A 23277-nucleotide genomic window follows, 5' to 3' on the forward strand; every position below is an offset into this window, starting at 1 on the left:
TCGATTTCCATAATAATTTATTCAAGTATAAATCTGTACAAGTTATATAAAGCTATAAAAGCAAATGTACAGTCATGGAGGGGCGGGGCAAGACACACACAAAGCCCCTCCCCCATAAAAATATAATCAACATGGAAAAACATTGTAATTCCTTGGGTACTGTGAGTTTAACTGGAGTCCTGCTTTAAACACAGCGCGGCTACTCATGCATCTCCCACGAAACACGGAGAGACAGACAGAGACAGACAGAGACAGACAGACAGAGACAGATAGACAGAGACAGACAAACAGAGACAGATAGACAGAGACAGACAGACAGAGACAGAGACAGACAGAGACAGCTCCGTTCAGTGCAATATAACTCTTCAAATGCTGTGGTCAATAGGGAGCTCGGCATCTGATGAGCTAAGCAGATAGAAGAGGGCTCTCTCTGTCATGTGGTCGTGGGGAGCCATTGACCTTAACTGTCATAAATAATACAGTTAAATATAGAAATATAAAAGAATAAAATAAATGTAAATAATAGAAATCAAAAAAACAAAAAGGACATTTTTAGGTTTTAAATCTCCCAAAACAATTAAATAAAAAGCTTTTTACAAAGTCAGCAATTAAAAAAATGCCATCTAACAAAACCAAAAAACCACTAAGCCTCTTAGAAATATAAAGAATCTCTCCAAATATGACATAAACACAAATCAGCTTTTCCCTGAAAAGTTATTTTCTTACAAAGTAACACATTAAAGACACGTATGACAAATGACACTAAATTCTTCATGATAAAACTATGGGCTGGCGGCTCAACATTCATTTCCTGCCAAATAAAGAAAGTGCTGTTTATTGTGATAGATTTACCCCAAAAATTATACCATCCAATAACACAATTCATCCTACAAAAAACAAGCCCTCATATGTCAACAGAAATGTGTTAAAAAAGTTGTGTCTTTCGCATGACAAGAACTGAAAAACTAAAAATACTTGAATTAGATGCTCTAAAACGGCACAAGAAGAAGCAGCAAGGAGGAGGACCTGGTCGGACCCCCACATTCAATGGGGTGTGCAAAACTATAGGAGGGGTAGCAGCTGCTGCAGGGGGCACAGCGGGGGCAGGATGAGGTCATGGGCAGGATGAGGTCACATCTGGCAGTTTTTCCCTTCATTGTACAAGTATTATTATCTCAGTATCGTAGGATCTCGTCTACAGATGAATTGTGCATATTTTAGGGTCACCTACCACGGGCTTGGACCCTTTTCCCCCCATTTATAGTAATGGAGATAAGACAACACTGAGTTGGGGATTCGTTAAGGAGTTCTCTACCTCCCCTGATAGGACCTGATATTCACCAGGTATAGGACAACCTTCTTGTTCTTCTGGAAGACGCCTCTCGTTCCGGCGTTACATTCCTGGAAATCGCTGGAGGGATGTGAAAGGACTTCCCATGGGTCACCAAAAACTGCCCAATCCCACAAAAGCAGGGGATGGGGTGTCCCACTTCAGGGCTTTACATTGTCTATAGTTTCTGGAGTCATCTGTTCTCCTTTGTCCCCTTTTAAGGTCTCATTTCCAGAAGATTCCGGTGGCGCCGAGGTCTTCACTTGCATCAACTCTTTTCCTTCAGACGGGTCCTTAATTGAGATTTCTTTTTTGTTTATTTGGGCCCCTGTGGAAAAGAAAGGCAAAAAATATAAATGTATTAACTATATAACAGGGACAAAATATGAACAAGGGCGGCACCGACCCCTCCGACACTGGGCGGCACCGACCCCTCCGACACTGGGCGGCACCGACCCCTCCGACACTGGGCGGCACCGACCCCTCCGACACTGGGCGGCACCGACCCCTCCGACACTGGGCGGCACCGACCCCTCCGACACTGGGCGGCACGGACCCTTCCGACACTGGGCGGCACGGACCCCTCCGACACTGGGCGGCACGGACCCCTCCGACACTGGGAGGCACGGACCCCTCCGACACTGGGAGGCACGGACCCCTCCGACACTGGGAGGCACGGACCCCTCCGACACTGGGAGGCACGGACCCCTCCCACACAGGGCGGCACCGACCCCATCGACACAGGGAGGCACTGACCCTTCCGACACAGGGTAGCACGGACCTCTCTGACAAAGAATAGCAGGGACTCCATGGAAAGTGACGTGAAACACTCTGATTGTCATGGATCCATTTGAGAATTATGGCAAGAAGCAGAATGACCCTCAGAGAGTAGGTACAGGGTCCCCTCTGCAGTGAGGTGGTATGGGCCCCTCTGCAGTGGGGTGGTATGGGCCCCTCTGCAGTGGGGTGGTATGGGCCCCTCTGCAGTGGGGTGGTATGGGCCCCTCTGCAGTGGGGTGGTATGGGCCCCTCTGCAGTGGGGTGGTATGGGCCCCTCTGCAGTGGGGTGGTATGGGCCCCTCTGCAGTGGGGTGGTATGGGCCCCTCTGCAGTGGGGTGGTATGGGCCCCTCTGCAGTGGGGTGGTATGGGCCCCTCTGCAGTGGGGTGGTATGGGCCCCTCTGCAGTGGGGTGGTATGGGCCCCTCTGCAGTGGGGTGGTATGGGCCCCTCTGTAGTAGGGTGGTATGGGCCCCTCTGTAGTAGGGTGGTATGGGCCCCTCTGTAGTAGGGTGGTATGGGCCCCTCTGTAGTAGGGTGGTATGGGCCCCTCTGTAGTAGGGTGGTATGGGCCTCTCTGTAGTGGGGTGGTATGGGCCCCTCTGTAGTAGGGTGGTATGGGCCCCTCTGTAGTAGGGTGGTATGGGCCCCTCTGTAGTAGGGTGGTATGGGCCCCTCTGTAGTAGGGTGGTATGGGCCCCTCTGTAGTAGGGTGGTATGGGCCCCTCTGTAGTAGGGTGGTATGGGCCCCTCTGTAGTAGGGTGGTATGGGCCCCTCTCTAGTGGGGTGGTATGTAGGATCCCGGTAACATAATATATCTCTCTTGCTATGAGCAGTAGAAGAAGTAAAATCCAAGTCAGCACAATCTTATGGACTCCTAATAAGGAGGGGTGCAGCGCCCACAAAGGTTCTGGCTTGATCCTCTTGTAGATAAATAAAGTAAAAAGCGGGCAGCACTCCATGGTTCAAAATTTCAAAATAAAAGGTGAACTTTATTGAACAAGTGGCGACGTTTCGGTGTGTGACACCTTCATCAAGCAACAAACAAGTGACCCACATGGGATATATATAGCAAAACATAGTAAGTGATTAGCATAAAGAGGCGTGTCTTAAAGTGCCTGTGCAATATTGTGTTATTCATCATTGTACAAATATATATAAAAAATACATTCAAAGATAAAGTGCATCAGTTTCAAGTACATGTATATAACAATGTTGTTCTCTGTACAATTATACAGTACAAAGTGTAATCATAAAGTGTGCAAGTGCAAAGACTGGCGTGTAAAGTAGGGGTTAAAATTACCCAAAAGGCTCTGGAGAGAACTATCTTGGTGGAAGCTTCTGGTCCACAGCTGATACAATCTTAGCGTCTGTGGATCCAACCTGCACATGTGCAGTGGAGCCCTGAGGCTGCCGAGAAGACATCTTGGAAAAGGGCAACCAAGCCCTCAATGCAGTGTGCACTGAGGCCAAGAAAATGAACAACAAATGACCTGTGACAGCAGCTTAAAAGGAAAAAATGAGCACACACACATTAACCTAAGTATTGGGGATAAGAGGATGGCTCTCATTACCATGGCGGCAGGATAGTAATATACACAAATATGTGGGTATTTTGTGGCACAATTTGGCGCTTAATCCCTACACAGCCATGGATATATTGTATAGATATATGTTATAGTTATCAACCAGCCGGCACAAGATGTAAAAGGAGAAACCAACAAAAGAAAACATCATAATGGTTCATATAAACTGCTATGAGCAGTAGTTACATGTGATTGTGTCTTGTACTTACAGTAAAAGATCAGGAACACTACAATTCTCAGGACAATAGACAGGAAAGCTGCCAGGAAGACATAACCAATGCCCGGGGATCCGTGTCTGGAGATGCCATCATCTACAAAATAATTCTGGAATCAGATTGATGGATTAACAGATCAATCACACACAAGACAATAACCCATGACTGTCCAGCCAGAAGATCCTGATCCTAGAAGGAGCCAACCCTGGCTTATAGAGACCATCACTTGGTTGGATATGTGAGTATCATTAGGACTGGGCAACTTGGATTGACCCACCAGAGAAGTCACGGCCAAGAGGTCATTGTAATTTACGAGACTATTGTAGATGGAGGGAGTGGTCCTCCTCAGAGGTTTCCTTCAATGCATCAGCCCTTAGCCATGAGTAGGACACTTTCCTCCCTCATACTTCTTATCTCCTTCTCATCTCCTTGTTGTCAAAAAGGTAGGAAACAAACAGGTCTAACCGTCCCCATCTGAGCAGCTTCAAGGTGACCCCCTACTGAAGAGTGCCCAGGACTCCTCTGACATGTCTATAGAGTCACTGAAAGCCGCTGGTCCCAAAGCAAATTCTGCTCCAGGCCCCTCAACCAGAATTAGCTCCGTATAGTGCTGGTCCCTCCGTATGGGTAAAAGAGGTTTTATCAGCCACCAAAGGCTCCAGAGCCAGAATGCACCTTCCACAACCCCCACAGTAACTGGGACCTAGATCACAAGGAGATCAGCCACCAAAGGCTCCAGAGCCAGGATGCACCTTCCACAACCCCCACAGTAACTGGGACCTAGATCACAAGGAGATCAGCCACCTAAGGCTCCAGAGCCAGGAGGCACCTTCCACAACCCCCACAGTAACTGGGACCTAGATCACAAGGAGATCAGCCACCTAAGGCTCCAGAGCCAGGAGGCACCTTCCACAACCCCCACAGTAACTGGGACCTAGATCACAAGGAGATCAGCCACCTAAGGCTCCAGAGCCAGGATGCACCTTCCACAACCCCCACAGTAACTGGGACCTAGATCACAAGGAGATCAGCCACCTGAGGCTCCAGAGCCAGGAGGCACCTTCCACAACCCCCACAGTAACTGGGACCTAGATCACAAGGAGATCAGCCACCTAAGGCTCCAGAGCCAGGATGCACCTTCCACAACCCCCACAGTAACTGGGACCTAGATCACAAGGAGATCAGCCACCAAAGGCTCCAGAGCCAGGAGGCACCTTCCACAACCCCCACAGTTACTGGGACCTAGATCACAAGGAGATCAGCCACCTAAGGCTCCAGAGCCAGGATGCACCTTCCACAACCCCCATAGTTACAGGGACCTAGATCACAAGGAGATCAGCCACCTAAGGCTCCAGAGCCAGGAGGCACCTTCCACAACCCCCACAGTTACTGGGACCTAGATCACAAGGAGATCAGCCACCTAAGGCTCCAGAGCCAGGATGCACCTTCCACAACCCCCACAGTAACTGGGACCTAGATCACAAGGAGATCAGCCACCTAAGGCTCCAGAGCCAGGAGGCACCTTCCACAACCCCCACAGTAACTGGGACCTAGATCACAAGGAGATCAGCCACCTAAGGCTCCAGAGCCAGGAGGCACCTTCCACAACCCCCACAGTAACTGGGACCTAGATCACAAGGAGATCAGCCACCTAAGGCTCCAGAGCCAGGAGGCACCTTCCACAACCCCCACAGTAACTGGGACCTAGATCACAAGGAGATCAGCCACCAAAGGCTCCAGAGCCAGGAGGCACCTTCCACAACCCCCATAGTTACTGGGACCTAGATCACAAGGAGATCAGCCACCAAAGGCTCCAGAGCCAGGACGCACCTTCCACAACCCCCACAGTAACTGGGACCTAGATCACAAGGAGATCAGCCACCTAAGGCTCCAGAGCCAGGAGGCACCTTCCACAACCCCCACAGTAACTGGGACCTAGATCACAAGGAGATCAGCCACCAAAGGCTCCAGAGCCAGGAGGCACTTTCCACAACCCCTATAGTTACTGGGACCTAGATCACAAGGAGATCAGCCACCTAAGGCTCCAGAGCCAGGACGCACCTTCCACAACCCCCACAGTAACTGGGACCTAGATCACAAGGAGATCAGCCACCAAAGGCTCCAGAGCCAGGAGGCACCTTCCACAACCCCCACAGTTACTGGGACCTAGATCACAAGGAGATCAGCCACCTAAGGCACCAGAGCCAGGATGCACCTTCCACAACCCCCATAGTTACAGGGACCTAGATCACAAGGAGATCAGCCACCTAAGGCTCCAGAGCCAGGAGGCACCTTCCACAGCCCCCACAGTAACTGGGACCTAGATCACAAGGAGATCAGCCACCAAAGGCTCCAGAGCCAGGACGCACCTTCCACAACCCCCATAGTTACTGGGACCTAGATCACAAGGAGATCAGCCACCAAAGGCTCCAGAGCCAGGAGGCACCTTCCACAACCCCATAGTTACTGGGACCTAGATCACAAGGAGATCAGCCACCAAAGGCTCCAGAGCCAGGACGCACCTTCCACAACCCCCATAGTTACAGGGACCTAGATCACAAGGAGATCAGCCACCAAAGGCTCCATAGCCAGGAGGCACCTTCCACAACCCCCACAGTTACAGGGACCTAGATCACAAGGAGATCAGCCACCAAAGGCTCCAGAGCCAGGAGGCACCTTCCACAACCCCCATAGTTACTGGGACCTAGATCACAAGGAGATCAGCCACCAAAGGCTCCAGAGCCAGGACGCACCTTCCACAACCCCCACAGTTACTGGGACCTAGATCACAACCTCTGAAGGACCGGGCTCGTCCCTCAGCATTTCCATCCACGTACACCTGCTATCCAGTATTAGGACACTACTAGATCTGACAACAGGGACCTCAGATAGAACGTCATTAATGTTGTCAGGAGACACTTACCTCTTCTATAATAGAGGATCCCGACCAAAACTGGAAACAAGATCTGAAGGATGAGCATGACCACGCTCCATGCTATCCGAGCCGCCTTCTTATTGTCATCACCTAATATTGAGGATAAAGATAACGGATGTCTCCCATGTGACTGGTGATGTCACCCTGGTGGAGGTGACCCCTCAGATCTCCGGCCACATGGGACTTACTGCGGCTCCTGCAACAATACGTCTTCATGAAGCCACTGACTCGATGACAAGAGAGAAGGTAAGACATCAGCAGCGCTAAAAAACACAGAGGGGACAAATCTCAGTCCACGTAACGTAACACCCGGGGCTCATCTTACGCTGTGACAGATGTACAGAGAATAAAATAAAGTCTCCTCATAAACCGCTACACTGGTCTGGTAATGGACGGATACAATCCTTATAAAGTAAGCCCTGTGTGGTGGAAACTAATAAATAAATGTTTGCAACACCAGGAGTTACCATGAGGGGGCAGCAGCAACTAGAACCCGGAGTGGCTGGCTATGGTGGGTGCTAGGCTGGGAGGTCAGAAGAAAGTAGGGTCCCCGGCAGATGTTATGTGGGAGGCCTGTGATGGCAGCAGAAGACCACGGACACACAGTGGAGGAGAGATCTCACACTTCCGCTTATACAAACAGCAGCACAACAACAGGCAGGCAATGACTCCTTCCCTTGAGGATATCCGGGCTGTAGAGGGTCTGGATGTGGTCATAATGAGCGCCGGTGGTCTGCAGGAAAGCCAGCGTGGACCTGAATCTCCTATGGAGCCAGATGGGCTCTGCAGCATCAGCAGCATGGCAGAAATCTCTGTGTTACATTCGCTACATTCACAGGATGTATGCCCGCCATATCATAGTACGCCGGGCATTCATAGGTGACGGGAGAGGAGGAGGGGATGAGCGCCGCTCACCCCCACCCCTCTCCATAGCGATACATGGCCGTAGCGCCGTACTAAGGGGAAAGATAGGACATGTCCGTGCTGCTCCTGTAGGGCGCCGTCAGCCCATTGCCATGTATGGGGGACATGTAAACACCATATATATGTCAGCCGTATATACCTTCCCCATACGTTCGTGTACATGTAGCCTTAGCAGCGCGCAGAGACAATCTCAGGAGTGAGAGTAAGCGTCAAAAGACGACAACAATCTCAGAAGAGATAAAGATCAAAAGTTCAGACAGAATATTTAGAGACCGTCTATTCTGAAATTTTACAGGGTGCCAGCCAATCATTAGCCTGATAGCCTGCAGGAAGATACATTTAACACAAATATAATGTCAATACATGCGTTAACCCTTTCAGGTAATAAGTACAACAATGCGCCTATTTCAGCCACTTGGTGGCAGTGTGCTTCCAGGCAGGTGAACCAGGGGGAGAAGCTTCCAGTTTAGTTATACAATTAAAGGGGTTTTCCCACGAAGAAAAGTTAGGCCCTATGCACGGGATACGGTTTAACTTGCTAATCAGTGGGCTCTCAGTGCTGAGACCCCCACCCCCCGTAAATCCACTGGACCCCTCGTCGCTCTGTCAGACTAATGCAGCAGACGGCTGCACATGACTGTTCTGCTCCATAATCTCTATGGAGCTGACGGAGATCTGTGAGCGCAGCGCCCCGGCCATTTCCGCCAGCTCCATAGAGAAAATGGAACAGAAAGGTCATGTGCAGCCGTCTGTCCCATTAGTCTGACGGAGCCATGAGGGGTCCTATGGGCACCTGGTTTTCGCGGTCTGCGGGGATCTCAGCACTGAGACCCCCATTGATCAGCAAGTTAGGCCCCATCCCGTGGAAAGGACCTAACTTGTCTTTGTGGGAAATCCCCTTTGAAGGGATCTTGAGCTGAGTGAGGGGCTCTTCCGCATTACATTATGGGGGGATTATTAACCTTCATATAATATAACTCCCTGCACCATTACACATCCCCTGTGTCACGTGGGCATCGAGGGGGGGGGGGATCGGCCGTGGATTGGAGTGTCCCTGCTTGTGTCATCACATGTGAGATGCAGAGAAGAGGGATGATGTAGGGGACAAGGAGAGGTAAGTAGTTGGGGGGTGGGATAACAGAAAGAGGAACATTACAGGGGGCAGAGTAATAAAAGAGAGAGAATAACACTGGGGTGAGTGGTCAGTCAGACATGCATCAGAGGGTGAACACCTACCTGACTTACCTTCCTCTTCTGACAGCTGAGGGGTTGTTACAATTGTTAATATAGTGAGAAGTAGACCCCCAACATGTTACCCCAACCACCACCCGGATCCCGAATATCACATACACCAGGGCGGAGCCTCCAGGGTCGGGTATTTCTGGCCATTTAAACAGGAAACATTTGACTTTGTATTAAAATATTGACAACAATTTCTGATGATTTTGTGTTTCTTCTATAATGTAAGTCCTTATAATTGTATATCTGCAGGTAGTGGGGTCCTTACACCTGGGGGTCCTATGAAAGGGTCACACGAGAGGAAGAAAACCTTCAGATATAGGATGTCACAGTCACTCCCATCACTAGTATCTGGTGCAGTGTAGTAATAATCTGTAGCCACCAGGTGGCGCCATCATTCCCTCTGTGACTGCAGGAGCAGAATGTCACATTGTTACCAGTTACTTTGTGTCAAAATGTTATTACTGACTTTTTATTTATGAACTATTCTTATATTTTGGGATGATTGCGGACGATATTTCATTGTATTTAGGAGAAGAGGGATCTATAGGCAAGGTATTTGGTGAATTTGGGGCAATTTCTGGGAAACATTTTGCAGCAAACATCCACCGGTTACACCCACAATCGGGTCTTACAAAGTGGCTGTATCGCATCTGATCATTTGTTACAATGTGCTAGGGGCCCATTGTAATGTATGATCAGTAAAATCCCCATAAACTGCCACACTGTAGTACAGCAGTATATGGTAGGATCAATCAGACAACCTAGGGTTAAAGTACCCTAGGGAGTCTGAAAAATATATATACTCCAGTATAAGCCTAGTTTTTCAGCACAAAAAAATGTGCTGAAAACCCAAACTCGGCTTATACTCGAGTAAAAGAAATATAGATTTTACCAGGTTTTGTGGTAAAATTAGGGGCCTCGGCTTATACTTGGGTTGGCTTATACTCGAGTATATACAGTAGTAAAAAACAAAATTCAAAAATAAAAATTCAAAATCCCCCCTTTCCCTAGAGCTGATATAAATATATATATAAAGAGTAAAAGTCATAATCATAGTAGATATCGCCGCGTCCGAAAATACCCAATCTATCAAAATATAACAATGGTTGTTTCCAACGTTAAACCCGAAACAGAAAATAGCGGACAAAATCGAAAATGCAACTTTTTTGCCATTTTGCTACATATAACAAATAGCGATCAAAAGTCCAAACAGTCCTCAAAGTGGTAGCATTGAAAACATCTTGCAAAAAATGACAACACCCACAGAAAATGCGGTTTTCCACCAATTTCACTGCATTTGGAATTTTTTTCCCGCTTCCCAGTACAAGGCAGGGAATATTATATACCATCACTATGAAGTGTAATTTGTTACACAGAAAACAAGCCCCCGCACAGCTCTGCACATGGAAAAATAAAAAAGTTACAGATTTTTGAAGGTGCGGAGTGAAAAATGGAAATTAAAAGACAAAAAAGGGCCTCGGCGGGAAGGGGTTAAGATGGAATATTTACCGAATCGGCGTGAAGAGGAAAGAATCAGATGAGGAGGTGAATAGGAATAGAGAGATTCCTGATCTAAAATGATATGTGATGTCACCACAGATCGGTAACATGGTGGACGGGCAGTTTTCAGGAGTTTGGAAGAAAGTTATAAAGAGCCGGAATAGAAGGATCAGAAGTTCTGTGAAATCCTGGAAACAGGCCTGGCCGTGAGGTGGGTGCCAGAGGTAAGTACTAAGGGCTCTGCTGCTGGGCACTTAGCGGGGGGGCTCTGCTGCTGGGCACTTAGCGGGGGGGCTCTGCTGCTGGGCACTTAGCGGGGGGGCTCTGCTGCTGGGCACTTCGCGGGGGGGCTCTGCTGCTGGGCACTTCGCGGGGGGGCTCTGCTGCTGGGCACTTCGCTGTATTACTCAGTGTTATTGGTGTTTTAGCTCCTATCAGTTAGTGGTGGTTCCAGAGTGTGAGCAGGGACTCTCTGAGCAGACACTTCATGATTCCTCTAGTGCTGTGACATGCTGTGTGCTGACAATGTGCTTAGACTATCAGGGTACAAGGTTTATATACACTATTATTTAGCTTCTGAACATTCTACTAGTATCTGACACATAGAAAGAGAGATGAGATCCATGAGATGGATATAAAACACAGTTAGCTCTGCTACATGCCTCCCTCCCCTGCCATAAGGATCTTGCCTGTAGCTTGTACAGTAAGTCTGTGCACACTAATTGCTGGCAGGAAGTGTCTGTGTGTATCTTGTAATGCAGGGGCAGGAGGTAGAGCTCACACTGCATCGAGCAGACAGGAGAAGATATTCATGAGAAGAATCTGTCCAGCTCCCAGGACAATCAACATTGTGTACAGCAGGACTGTTAATAACAGTGAATTGGAGATTGTGTTATTTTTTTATCCTGAGGACATATAAGAAACTTTGTGGGAGGAATATCCCTTTAAGGACCCAAAAAGTTATTTATTTATTCTCCCCTTATGATCACCTATAACATCTCTCCCATTACACATTATAGGATCCATAGGTACCATTATGTAAGCACAGATTGTTATAACTTCAGGGATCTCCTTCCAAAACGTCTGGATATGATGACAGCTCCAACATAAGTGACAATAATCAGCATTATCCTCACCACATTTACTACAATTTTAATCTCTCTCTTTATAGATATTAGACAGTCGCAAATCTAATCCAAATCTGCGACCATCACATAGACTCTGTCATCTCCAGTCTCATTAGACTCATTGGTAGCACAAATCCCCTTATAGATCTTACCTGCACTGATACCTTGTAACAGATCTTCAGCTCTCCAAGTATTTATAAGAATCATTGAAATATAAAGTATCAGATAATATAGCACCTCATGTGGCCATCAGTGGGATTACTTGTGGCAGCAGTTATAAGATTTTCGCTTGTGTTTGCCCCCAGGGTCTGGTCTCTGCTGTGTCAGTAATTATATAACCTCCCGACACTGCTACATGTGAGCGCACCCCCAGTACCAACCTTACTCCCACCCTCACCATAGATACTCGGAGATCACTTACCTGCCGGCGGGATGATAGGGAACGGGAGCAGATGCCAAGGGATGGAGCTTCTGGCTGAAATGATGAAAATATAATCTTATATTATAAAGGGGAGGAGCTCCGTCGTCTAGTAATTCCCTCTCTAATGGCTCCTGTCAGTGTAATGCTGAGCTCCACCTGTGGAGGCGCTGTGGGAAAAATGAGCACTGACTTCATATTAATCTTCTGAAAAAAATGGATCTTGGCACTGGAATTAAAAACTTCATTTTGTAAAACACAGATGACAGGGACGGATATTCCAGGTGACGCGTTTCGCCCTTAGTATTTGCATAATTGTTGTGAGATGTAACAAATATGCAAAAGAAAACATCGTCCAATTTATCATCAGGAAAGGACCTCGGGTGATGGAGTTATACGGCTCCTGTGATGTTATATGGAAGAACATAGAATAACGACCGATAAATGAAGAGCAAAAAATAATCACGTGTTGTCACATATAATAAGCTCATCCAATGGCACCGAGACAGAAGAAAATAAACCAAAACATGCAGGGGATTGGATAAGGAGTCTCCTACGTGGAGGGGATTGGATGAGGAGTCTCCTACGTGGAGGGGATTGGATGAGGAGTCTCCTACGTGGAGAGGATTGGATAAGGAGTCTCCTACGTGGAGAGGATTGGATAAGGAGTCTCCTACGTGGAGGGGATTGGATGGGGAGTCTCCTACGTGGAGGGGATTGGATGGGGAGTCTCCTACGTGGAGGGGATTGGATGGGGAGTCTCCTACGTGGAGGGGATTGGATGAGGAGTCTCCTACGTGGAGGGGATTGGATAAGGAGTCTCCTACGTGGAGGGGATTGGATAAGGAGTCTCCTACGTGGAGGGGATTGGATAAGGAGTCTCCTACGTGGAGGGGATTGGATAAGGAGTCTCCTACGTGGAGGGGATTGGATAAGGAGTCTCCCACGTGGAGAGGATTGGATAATCGAGTCTCCCACGTGGAGAGGATTGGATAATCGAGTCTCCCACGTGGAGAGGATTGGATGAGGAGTCTCCTACGTGGAGGGGATTGGATAAGGAGTCTCCCACGTGGAGGGGATTGGATAAGGAGTCTCCCACGTGGAGGGGATTGGATGAGGAGTCTCCTACGCGGAGGGGATTGGATGAGGAGTCTCCCACGTGGAGAGGATTGGATAATCGAGTCTCCCACGTGGAGGGGATTGGATAAGGAGTCTCCCACGTGGAGGGGATTGGATAAGGAGTCTCCTACGTGGAGGGGATTGGATAAGGAGTCTCCCACGTGGAGGGGATTGGATAAGGAGTCTCCCACGTGGAGGGGATTGGATAAGGAGTCTCCTACGTGGAGGGGATTGGATGACGAGTCTCCTACATGGAGGGGATTGGATAAGGAGTCTCCTACATGGAGGGGATTGGATAAGGAGTCTCCTACGTGGAGGGGATTGGATAAGGAGTCTCCTACGTGGAGGGGATTGGATAAGGAGTCTCCTACGTGGAGGGGATTGGATAAGGAGTCTCCTACGTGGAGGGGATTGGATAAGGAGTCTCCTACGTGGAGGGGATTGGATAAGGAGTCTCCTACGTGGAGGGGATTGGATAAGGAGTCTCCTACGTGGAGGGGATTGGATAAGGAGTCTCCTACGTGGAGGGGATTGGATGGGGAGTCTCCTACGTGGAGAGGATTGGATGAGGAGTCTCCTACGTGGAGGGGATTGGATGGGGAGTCTCCTACGTGGAGGGGATTGGATAAGGAGTCTCCTACGTGGAGGGGATTGGATAAGGAGTCTCCTACGTGGAGGGGATTGGATAAGGAGTCTCCTACGTGGAGGGGATTGGATAAGGAGTCTCCTACGTGGAGGGGATTGGATAAGGAGTCTCCTACGTGGAGGGGATTGGATGGGGAGTCTCCTACGTGGAGGGGATTGGATAAGGAGTCTCCTACGTGGAGGGGATTGGATAAGGAGTCTCCTACATGGAGGGGATTGGATAAGGAGTCTCCTACGTGGAGGGGATTGGATAAGGAGTCTCCTACGTGGAGGGGATTGGATAAGGAGTCTCCTACGTGGAGGGGATTGGATAAGTAGTCTCCTACGTGGAGGGGATTGGATAAGTAGTCTCCTACGTGGAGGGGATTGGATGAGGAGTCTCCTACATGGAGGGGATTGGATGAGGAGTCTCCTACATGGAGGGGATTGGATGAGGAGTCTCCTACATGGAGAGGATTGGATGAGGAGTCTCCTACATGGAGGGAATTGGATAAGGAGTTACTGTAGTTAAGCCCCTGCTGCTCAGACAATACTAAAACAAAATTACGGCACCTCAGGACTTGGGGGTGAGTATAAGCACCAGTGGTTCTGTAGTCTTTATGTCAGCAGTGATTTATGATCATCATGATGATCCCGGCGCCATTGGATGAGCTTATTATATGTGACAACACGTGATTATTATTTGCTACTCACTTATCGGTCATTACATCACAGGAGCCGCGTAACTCCATCACCCGAGGTCCTTAACTGATGATACATTGAGGTTTTCTTTTGCATATTTGTTATGTCTCACAACAGGTATGCAAAGAATAAGGACGATTTGTAGCCAGAAACGGGTCACCTGGAATATCCTGTCATCTGTGTTTTACAAAATGAAATAAAGTATCTAAGGTTTTACTCCAGTCCCGGGATCCGTTTTTTGCTCTGCTGGTGTCCGGAAGGTGGACGTCCAGGCGAGAGCGGGATTCTCTCTTTATATGTTATTCCTACTACACAGCTATACACTGTGTGTAGTATATTTGCTACTAGACCAACCCCCCCCCCACAGTGTCAGGTCATTGTTCAGGGTACACAGGACCACTGCACACGTCTACTATCCTTACCTGCCCACATGGTGCCGATGCTACAGATCTGCCATAAGATGGCGACACCCAGCTGCCAGGTCATGTGGCCTCCGTCTCTCATCACCTTCTTGCAGTTTTCTGGTGAAGAAAAGACATGAAAGAAAAAAAAATCTTTATTTTTATAGCGCCATCATATTCCGCAGCGCTATACAAATCATGGAGTAGTAATACATGTACAAGCAGAATAAGACCTTACAGGGTAATAACATGTGAGACAATAGCAGCAGAGATATTAATGACAATTCTGAAAGATTCTGAAAATTCTGTAGTCACCAGAGGCTGAGACCCCGACTGTCTGTATGTCACAGCCTGTACAAGCGTCACATGAGACCCCGACTGTCTGTATGTCACAGCCTGTATAAGCGTCAGATGAGACCCCGACTGTCTGTATGTCACAGCCCGTACAAGCGTCACATGAGACCCCGATCTGTCTGTATCTCACAGCCCGTACAAGCGTCACATGAGACCTCGACTGTCTGTATGTCACAGCCTGTACAAGCGTCACATGAGACCCCGACTGTCTGTATGTCACAGCCTGTACAAGCGTCACATGAGACCCCGACTGTCTGTATGTCACAGCCTGTACAAGCGTCACATGAGACCCCGACTGTCTGTATGTCACAGCCTGTACAAGTGTCGCCTGAGACCCCGACTGTCTGTATGTCACAGCCTGTACAAGCGTCACATGAGACCCCGACTGTCTGTATGTCACAGCCCGTACAAGCGTCACATGAGACCCCGACTGTCTGTATGTCACAGCCCGTACAAGTGTCGCCTGAGACCCCGACTGTCTGTATGTCACAGCCCGTACAAGCGTCACATGAGACCCCGACTGTCTGTATGTCACAGCCAGTACAAGCGTCACATGAGACCCCGACTGTCTGTATGTCACAGCCTGTACAAGCGTCACATGAGACCCCGACTGTCTGTATGTCGCAGCCCGTACAAGCGTCACATGAGACCCCGACTCTCTGTATGTCACAGCCCGTACAAGCGTCACATGAGACCCCGACTGTCTGTATGTCACATTCCGTACAAGCGTCACATGAGACCCCGACTGTATGCATGTCACAGCCCGTACAAGCGTCACATGTGACCCCGACCTGTCTGTATGTCACATTCCGTACAAGCGTCACCCGAGACCCCGACTGTCTGTATGTCACAGCCCGTACATGTCACATGAGACCCCGACTCTCTGTATGTCACAGCCCGTAGAATCGTCACCTGAGACCCCGACCTATATTACTGACTGTCTGCACGCATATTACTGACTGTATGGCCTCTGAGTAAGTGCCGGTCTGTGGCCTCTGAGTGAGCGCTGGTATGTGGGGGATGCATGTATAAGGTTGTTTACGTACCCACCACTGATGCCAGACAAGGCCGGAGCTTGACACGTTGCACAAGTCGCTGAACAGCAGGTGCTACAGAGACAGAAAACACAGAAATATATATATATATAGATCCCGGGAACTCATCATTTATTTAGTTTTTCTTAAACAGCTTAAAAAAAGAAAAAACATTTCAAAACTTTTAGAATCTTCCCCATATGCTGACATCGGCTCCTGTAACGTCTGATACTTATTTGTGTGTGTGTGTGGGGGGGGGGGGGGGGGGGCAGGCGGAGATCCTTCATTGTATATGGAAAATAGTTTTTTGTTACATTGTCTTTTTGGATGCAGAACGGTTTAGGGCGGTGCAGGGGGCGATTAGATGGTTTTGTTTTTTTTTTCAAAAAGAAACTATTAAAAATGATTGAGTGCAGACGTCAGTTGTCCAGTGTATATTCTTTCTGTGCTGCTTTATGTCTCAGTTTGCTTTTTCTCTGAGCTTGTGTTTGTAGTTGAAATAAATTCAACTGCACATTATGTACATGCTCAGTAATGAAGCTCCACCCCTACAGCGGAGATCTACTTATCTTAGAACTGCTAGAGTGATCAGGAAAACTGAATTAAACTAAATGATTTAGCAAGCTGTCTGAAAGTCAGAGTATTTCTAGTTGCCCATGGCAACCAATTACAGCTCTCCTTTAAAATATTCATGAGCACTGGTAAAGCTGAGCTGTGATTGGCTGCCAGGGGCAACTAAGAATATTCTGACTTTCAGACAGCTTGATAAATTTTCCTCAATGTGTTTTGGATAATTACAATTTATTAAAGTTATAGATCTAAGGTTGTATTCCAATAAATAGGTTTTTATGTTAATGACTTGGTTATTGTATGATAATGGTGATAAAAACCTTTATTATTCATGTAAATTTATCAATAACACACGTCTCATGTATGTGGGAGATGGAATTAGGGAAACTGAGGATCAGGAGTCAGGAGGTTTGACTTACATACTCTGGAACCGAGGACCGAACACTGCAAAGAATCCTTGCTTCATAGAGATCCATGATGCAAGGAGTCTCCTGACGGTATTTCACTATGACTCAGTTATACCACGGTGTAGAACAATGCGATTGTGGTCTCACAGCGGTCACTATACACAGAGATGTCACATCGGCTGCACCATAGACCATTGCTGGTCCAGACACAGAGTGGTGGGGCCCCATACACAGAGTCGCTGGGCCCCATACACAGAGTCGCTGGTCCATACACAGAGTCGCTGGGCCCATACACAGAGTCGCTGGGCCCATACACAGAGTCGCTGGGCCCATACACAGAGTCGCTGGGCCCATACACAGAGTCGCTGGGCCCCATACACAGAGTCGCTGGGCCCCATACACAGAGTCGCTGGGCCCCATACACAGAGTCGCTGGGCCCCATACACAGAGTCGCTGGGCCCCATACACAGAGTCGCTGGGCCCCATACACAGAGTCGCTGGGCCCCATACACAGAGTCGCTGGGCCCCATACACAGAGTCGCTGGGCCCCATACACAGAGTCGCTGGGCTCCATACACAGAGTCGCTGGGCCCCATACACAGAGTCGCTGGGCCCCATACACAGAGTCGCTGGGCCCATACACAGAGTCGCTGGGCCCATACACAGAGTCGCTGGTCCCATACACAGAGTCGCTGGCCCCATACACAGAGTCGCTGGCCCCATACACAGAGTCACTGGCCCCATACACAGAGTCACTGGCCCCATACACAGAGTCACTGGCCCCATACACAGAGTCGCTGGGCCCCATACACAGAGTCGCTGACCCCATACACAGAGTCGCTGGGCCCCATACACTGAGTCGCTGGCCCCATACACAGAGTCGCTGGGCCCCATATACAGAGTCGCTGGGCCCCATACACAGAGTCGCTGGCCCCATACACAGAGTCGCTGGCCCCATACACAGAGTCGCTGGCTCCATACACAGAGTCGCTGGCCCCATACACAGAGTCGCTGGCCCCATATACAGAGTCGCTGGCCCCATACACAGAGTCGCTGGCCCCATACACAGAGTCGCTGGCCCCATATACAGAGTCGCTGGCCCCATACACAGAGTCGCTGGCCCCATACGACCTACGAGGTTGGCATCCATATAGTATATTCCCGATGTTTAATGAATGGGATTTTTATTGATGAAGATTTGGTTGCGAGTCTCTACACCAGGTACTTACCACTTGCTGTGAGAACCCTTAATGTCACCAGGGCCACAACAATGGAGTCTACTGAGAAGCAGAAGGACACAAACCCGAGGAGATGGGAGAAACCTGGAAGAAAGCAGAGAGAGCAGGACGGTAACACACCAACCACAGCAATGGCCACGTGTGAGGTCCTTCTCTGAGCTGATGGGTTTGGAGGACCAGTTGACCATCTAATCCAGGATCCATCTCTAGGACCCCCTGGATGAGTGGTGTGGGGGCTCTGCCAGGCCGGGTGACAGCGGGTGCTCACACATCGGGATTATCATAAATCAGCTGAAATGTAACAATTCTGTTTCTGAATAACCAATAGGAGCTCATTGTGCGGAGAGGTCTTCATGGATGTTATAAGATGTTATGGTCCATGGATGGATTCCTAGAAGATGGATCTGTGACCCGGTGTCACTGAGTATGTGTGGGCTGAACAGCGTCCTGAGGGGGTGCGGTCCATGGTAACGGTGACAAGGACCTGTGGTGGGAGGGATCCTCACTGCACTTGGATAACTGTGGATGGTGGAGGATGTCTCACAATGGACAACCCTTACACTGACCTGCCGTGGTCTGGTTCTTCTCCGGTGTCCGATGTGGAGCAAACGTCACAGGATCTGGGAAAAGACAAGAAACTGATGTCACTCCCATCTAATGGCACCAGAGAACAGTGACATGAAGTTCTGTAGGTTCTGCTCCGGTCGTGGTGGACACCAGGGTGACCTGAGGACACAGAAGCCTCCTCTGCACCAGGGCTTAGGTGCTCCGGGCTCCTGGAGGTCACCTGGTGGGACATGGACATGTCAGGTCACCACTGCTCATGGACTCACCGGTGATATTGACCAGGAAGGAGGTGTCATTAGATTTCAATCTCTGATCTTCAGTCCAGTAGAATTTCACCCTGAACATTATCCCATCCTGTTCTGTGAGGCTCCTCAGTGTAACGGCACAGGAGTCATAGCCCAGGCGGCCATTGTACCCTCTTAGGCCCTGTAGTTTCCCGTCATAGGATCCTATCAGGCCTGCGCCATTATACAAGTCAAAGCGATTGTTAGGATTTACACAGGGAATAGGCAACCGGAGGTCATGACCCAGGTGACCCCTCACGGGTGTGTGACCCCGAGCCACACCGAGACCTGAGGGGAGAGGAACAAGACATCATCACATACAAGAGTGCCCACTGTATCTAATCCTGTGATACTGTCCACTGAGCTGTGTATCTAATCCTGTGATACTGTCTGCTGAGCTGTGTATCTAATCCTGTGATACTGTCTGCTGAGCTGTGTATCTAATCCTGTGATACTGTCTGCTGAGCTGTGTATCTAATCCTCTCCTGTGTGATACTGTCTGCTGAGCTGTGTATCTAATCCTCTCCTGTGTGATACTGTCTGCTGAGCTGTGTATCTAATCCTATCCTGTGTGATACTGTCTGCTGAGCTGTGTATCTAATCCTATCCTGTGTGATACTGTCTGCTGAGCTGTGTATCGAATCCTGTGATACTGTCTGCTGAGCTGTGTATCTAATCCTCTCCTGTGTGATACTGTCTGCTGAGCTGTGTATCGAATCCTGTGATACTGTCTGCTGAGCTGTGTATCTAATCCTCTCCTGTGTGATACTGTCTGCTGAGCTGTGTATCTAATCCTCTCCTGTGTGATACTGTCTGCTGAGCTGTGTATCGAATCCTGTGATACTGTCTGCTGAGCTGTGTATCTAATCCTGTGATACTGTCTGCTGAGCTGTGTATCTAATCCTGTGATACTGTCTGCTGAGCTGTGTATCTAATCCTGTGATACTGTCTGCTGAGCTGTGTATCTAATCCTGTGATACTGTCTGCTGAGCTGTGTATCTAATCCTGTGATATTGTCTGCTGAGCTGCGTATCTAATCCTATCCTGTGCGATACAGCCTGCTGTGCTGTGTATCTAATCCTGCCTCGCGTGATACTGTCTGCTAAGCTGTGTATCTAATCCTGTGATACTGTCTGCTGAGCTGTGTATCTAATCCTGTGATACTGTCTGCTGAGCTGTGTATCTAATCCTGTGATACTGTCTGCTGAGCTGTGTATCTAATCCTGTGATACTGTCTGCTGAGCTGTGTATCTAATCCTGTGATACTGTCTGCTGAGCTGTGTATCTAATCCTCTCCTGTGTGATACTGTCTGCTGAGCTGTGTATCTAATCCTGTGATACTGTCTGCTGAGCTGTGTATCTAATCCTGTGATATTGTCTGCTGAGCTGCGTATCTAATCCTATCCTGTGCGATACAGCCTGCTGTGCTGTGTATCTAATCCTATCCTGTGCGATACAGCCTGCTGTGCTGTGTATCTAATCCTATCCTGTGCGATACTGACTGCTGAGCCGTGTATCTAATTCTATCCTGTGTGATACTGACTGCTGAGCCGTGTATCTAATCCTCTCCTGTGTGATACTGCCTGCTGTGTATCTAATCCTATCCTGTGTGATACTGCCTGCTGTGCTGTGTATCTAATCCTATCCTGTGCGATACAGCCTGCTGTGCTGTGTATCTAATCCTTTCCTGTGCGATACAGCCTGCTGTGCTGTGTATCTAATCCTCTCCTGTGTGATACTGACTGCTGTGCTGTGTATCTAATCCTCTCCTGTGTGATACTGACTGCTGTGCTGTGTATCTAATCCTATCCTGTGTGATACTGCTGAGCTGTGTATCTAATCATCTCCTGTGTGATACTGCTGAGCTGTGTATCTAATTCTATCATGTGTGATACTGCTGAGCTGTGTATCTAATTCTATCATGTGTGATACTGTCTGCTCAGCTGTGTATCTAATCCTATCATGTGTGATACTGTGTGCTGAGCTGTGTATCTAATCCTATCCTGTGTGATACTGCCTGCTGAGCTGTGTATCTAATCCTATCCTGTGTGATACTGCCTGCTGAGCTGTGTATCTAATCCTATCCTGTGTGATACTGCCTGCTGAGCTGTGTATCTAATCCTATCCTGTGTGATACTGCCTGCTGAGCTGTGTATCTAATCCTATCCTGTGTGATACTATCTGCTGAGCTGTGTATCTAATCCTCTCCTGTGTGATACTGTCTGCTGAGCTGTGTATCTAATCCTCTCCTGTGTGATACTGCTGAGCTGTGTATCTAATCCTCTCCTGTGTGATACTATCTGCTGAGCTGTGTATCTAATCCTACCATGTGTGATACTGTCTGCTGAGCTGTGTATCTTATCCTATCCTGTGTGATACTGACTGCTGTGCTGTGTATCTAATCCTATCCTGTGTGATACTGTCTGCTGAGCCGTGTATCTTATCCTCTCCTGTGTGATACTGACTGCTGTGCTGTGTATCTAATCCTCTCCTGTGTGATACTGTCTGCTGAGCTGTGTATCTAATCCTCTCCTGTGTGATACTGCTGAGCTGTGTATCTAATCCTCTCCTGTGTGATACTGCTGAGCTGTGTATCTAATCCTCTCCTGTGTGATACTGCTGAGCTGTGTATCTAATCCTCTCCTGTGTGATACTATCTGCTGAGCTGTGTATCTAATCCTACCATGTGTGATACTGTCTGCTGAGCTGTGTATCTTATCCTATCCTGTGTGATACTGACTGCTGTGCTGTGTATCTAATCCTATCCTGTGTGATACTGTCTGCTGAGCCGTGTATCTTATCCTCTCCTGTGTGATACTGACTGCTGTGCTGTGTATCTAATCCTATCCTGTGTGATACTGTCTGCTGAGCTGTGTATCTAATCCTCTCCTGTGTGATACTGCTGAGCTGTGTATCTAATCCTCTCCTGTGTGATACTGCTGAGCTGTGTATCTAATCCTCTCCTGTGTGATACTGCTGAGCTGTGTATCTAATCCTCTCCTGTGTGATACTGCTGAGCTGTGTATCTAATCCTCTCCTGTGTGATACTGCTGAGCTGTGTATCTAATCCTCTCCTGTGTGATACTATCTGCTGAGCTGTGTATCTAATCCTACCATGTGTGATACTGTCTGCTGAGCTGTGTATCTAATCCTACCATGTGTGATACTGTCTGCTGAGCTGTGTATCTAATCCTCTCCTGTGTGATACTGCTGAGCTGTGTATCTAATCCTCTCCTGTGTGATACTGCTGAGCTGTGTATCTAATCCTCTCCTGTGTGATACTGCTGAGCTGTGTATCTAATCCTCTCCTGTGTGATACTGCTGAGCTGTGTATCTAATCCTCTCCTGTGTGATACTGCTGAGCTATGTATCTAATCCTCTCCTGTGTGATACTGCTGAGCTGTGTATCTAATTCTATCATGTGTGATACTGCTGAGCTGTGTATCTAATCCTCTCCTGTGTGATACTGCTGAGCTGTGTATCTAATTCTATCATGTGTGATACTGTCTGCTCAGCTGTGTATCTAATCCTATCATGTGTGATACTGTGTGCTGAGCTGTGTATCTAATCCTATCCTGTGTGATACTGCCTGCTGAGCTGTGTATCTAATCCTATCCTGTGTGATACTGATTGCTGAGCTGTGTATCTAATCCTATCCTGTGTGATACTGCCTGCTGAGCTGTGTATCTAATCCTCTCCTGTGTGATACTGCCTGCTGAGCTGTGTATCTAATCCTCTCCTGTGTGATACTGCTGAGCTGTGTATCTAATCCTCTCCTGTGTGATACTGCTGAGCTGTGTATCTAATCCTCTCCTGTGTGATACTGCTGAGCTGTGTATCTAATCCTCTCCTGTATGATACTGCTGAGCTGTGTATCAATCCTATCCTGTGTGATACTGACTGCTGAGCTGTGTATCTAA

General features: G+C 48.4%; 1 protein-coding gene across 2 annotated transcripts in view; it reads right to left on the minus strand.

Annotated features, from left to right (window-relative positions):
- LOC140083825 (uncharacterized) overlaps positions 1-23277 on the minus strand; it is a 35930-nt gene continuing 12653 nt past the window's right edge. For both annotated transcript variants that reach the window (XM_072126407.1, XM_072126408.1), the window contains exons 2-11: positions 19340-19645; positions 19073-19126; positions 18498-18590; positions 16304-16366; positions 14925-15023; positions 12061-12114; positions 7035-7109; positions 6835-6936; positions 3906-4007; positions 1-1658 (exon numbers count right to left, since the gene is read on the minus strand). In XM_072126407.1, the coding sequence (XP_071982508.1) occupies positions 1492-1658; positions 3906-4007; positions 6835-6936; positions 7035-7109; positions 12061-12114; positions 14925-15023; positions 16304-16366; positions 18498-18590; positions 19073-19126; positions 19340-19645 (1115 nt within the window). In that variant the 3' untranslated portion in view covers positions 1-1491. The remainder of the gene's footprint in view (positions 1659-3905; positions 4008-6834; positions 6937-7034; positions 7110-12060; positions 12115-14924; positions 15024-16303; positions 16367-18497; positions 18591-19072; positions 19127-19339; positions 19646-23277) is intronic.

Source organism: Engystomops pustulosus, chromosome 1, assembly GCF_040894005.1.
Source record: "Engystomops pustulosus chromosome 1, aEngPut4.maternal, whole genome shotgun sequence".
Lineage (NCBI taxonomy): Eukaryota > Metazoa > Chordata > Amphibia > Anura > Leptodactylidae > Engystomops > Engystomops pustulosus.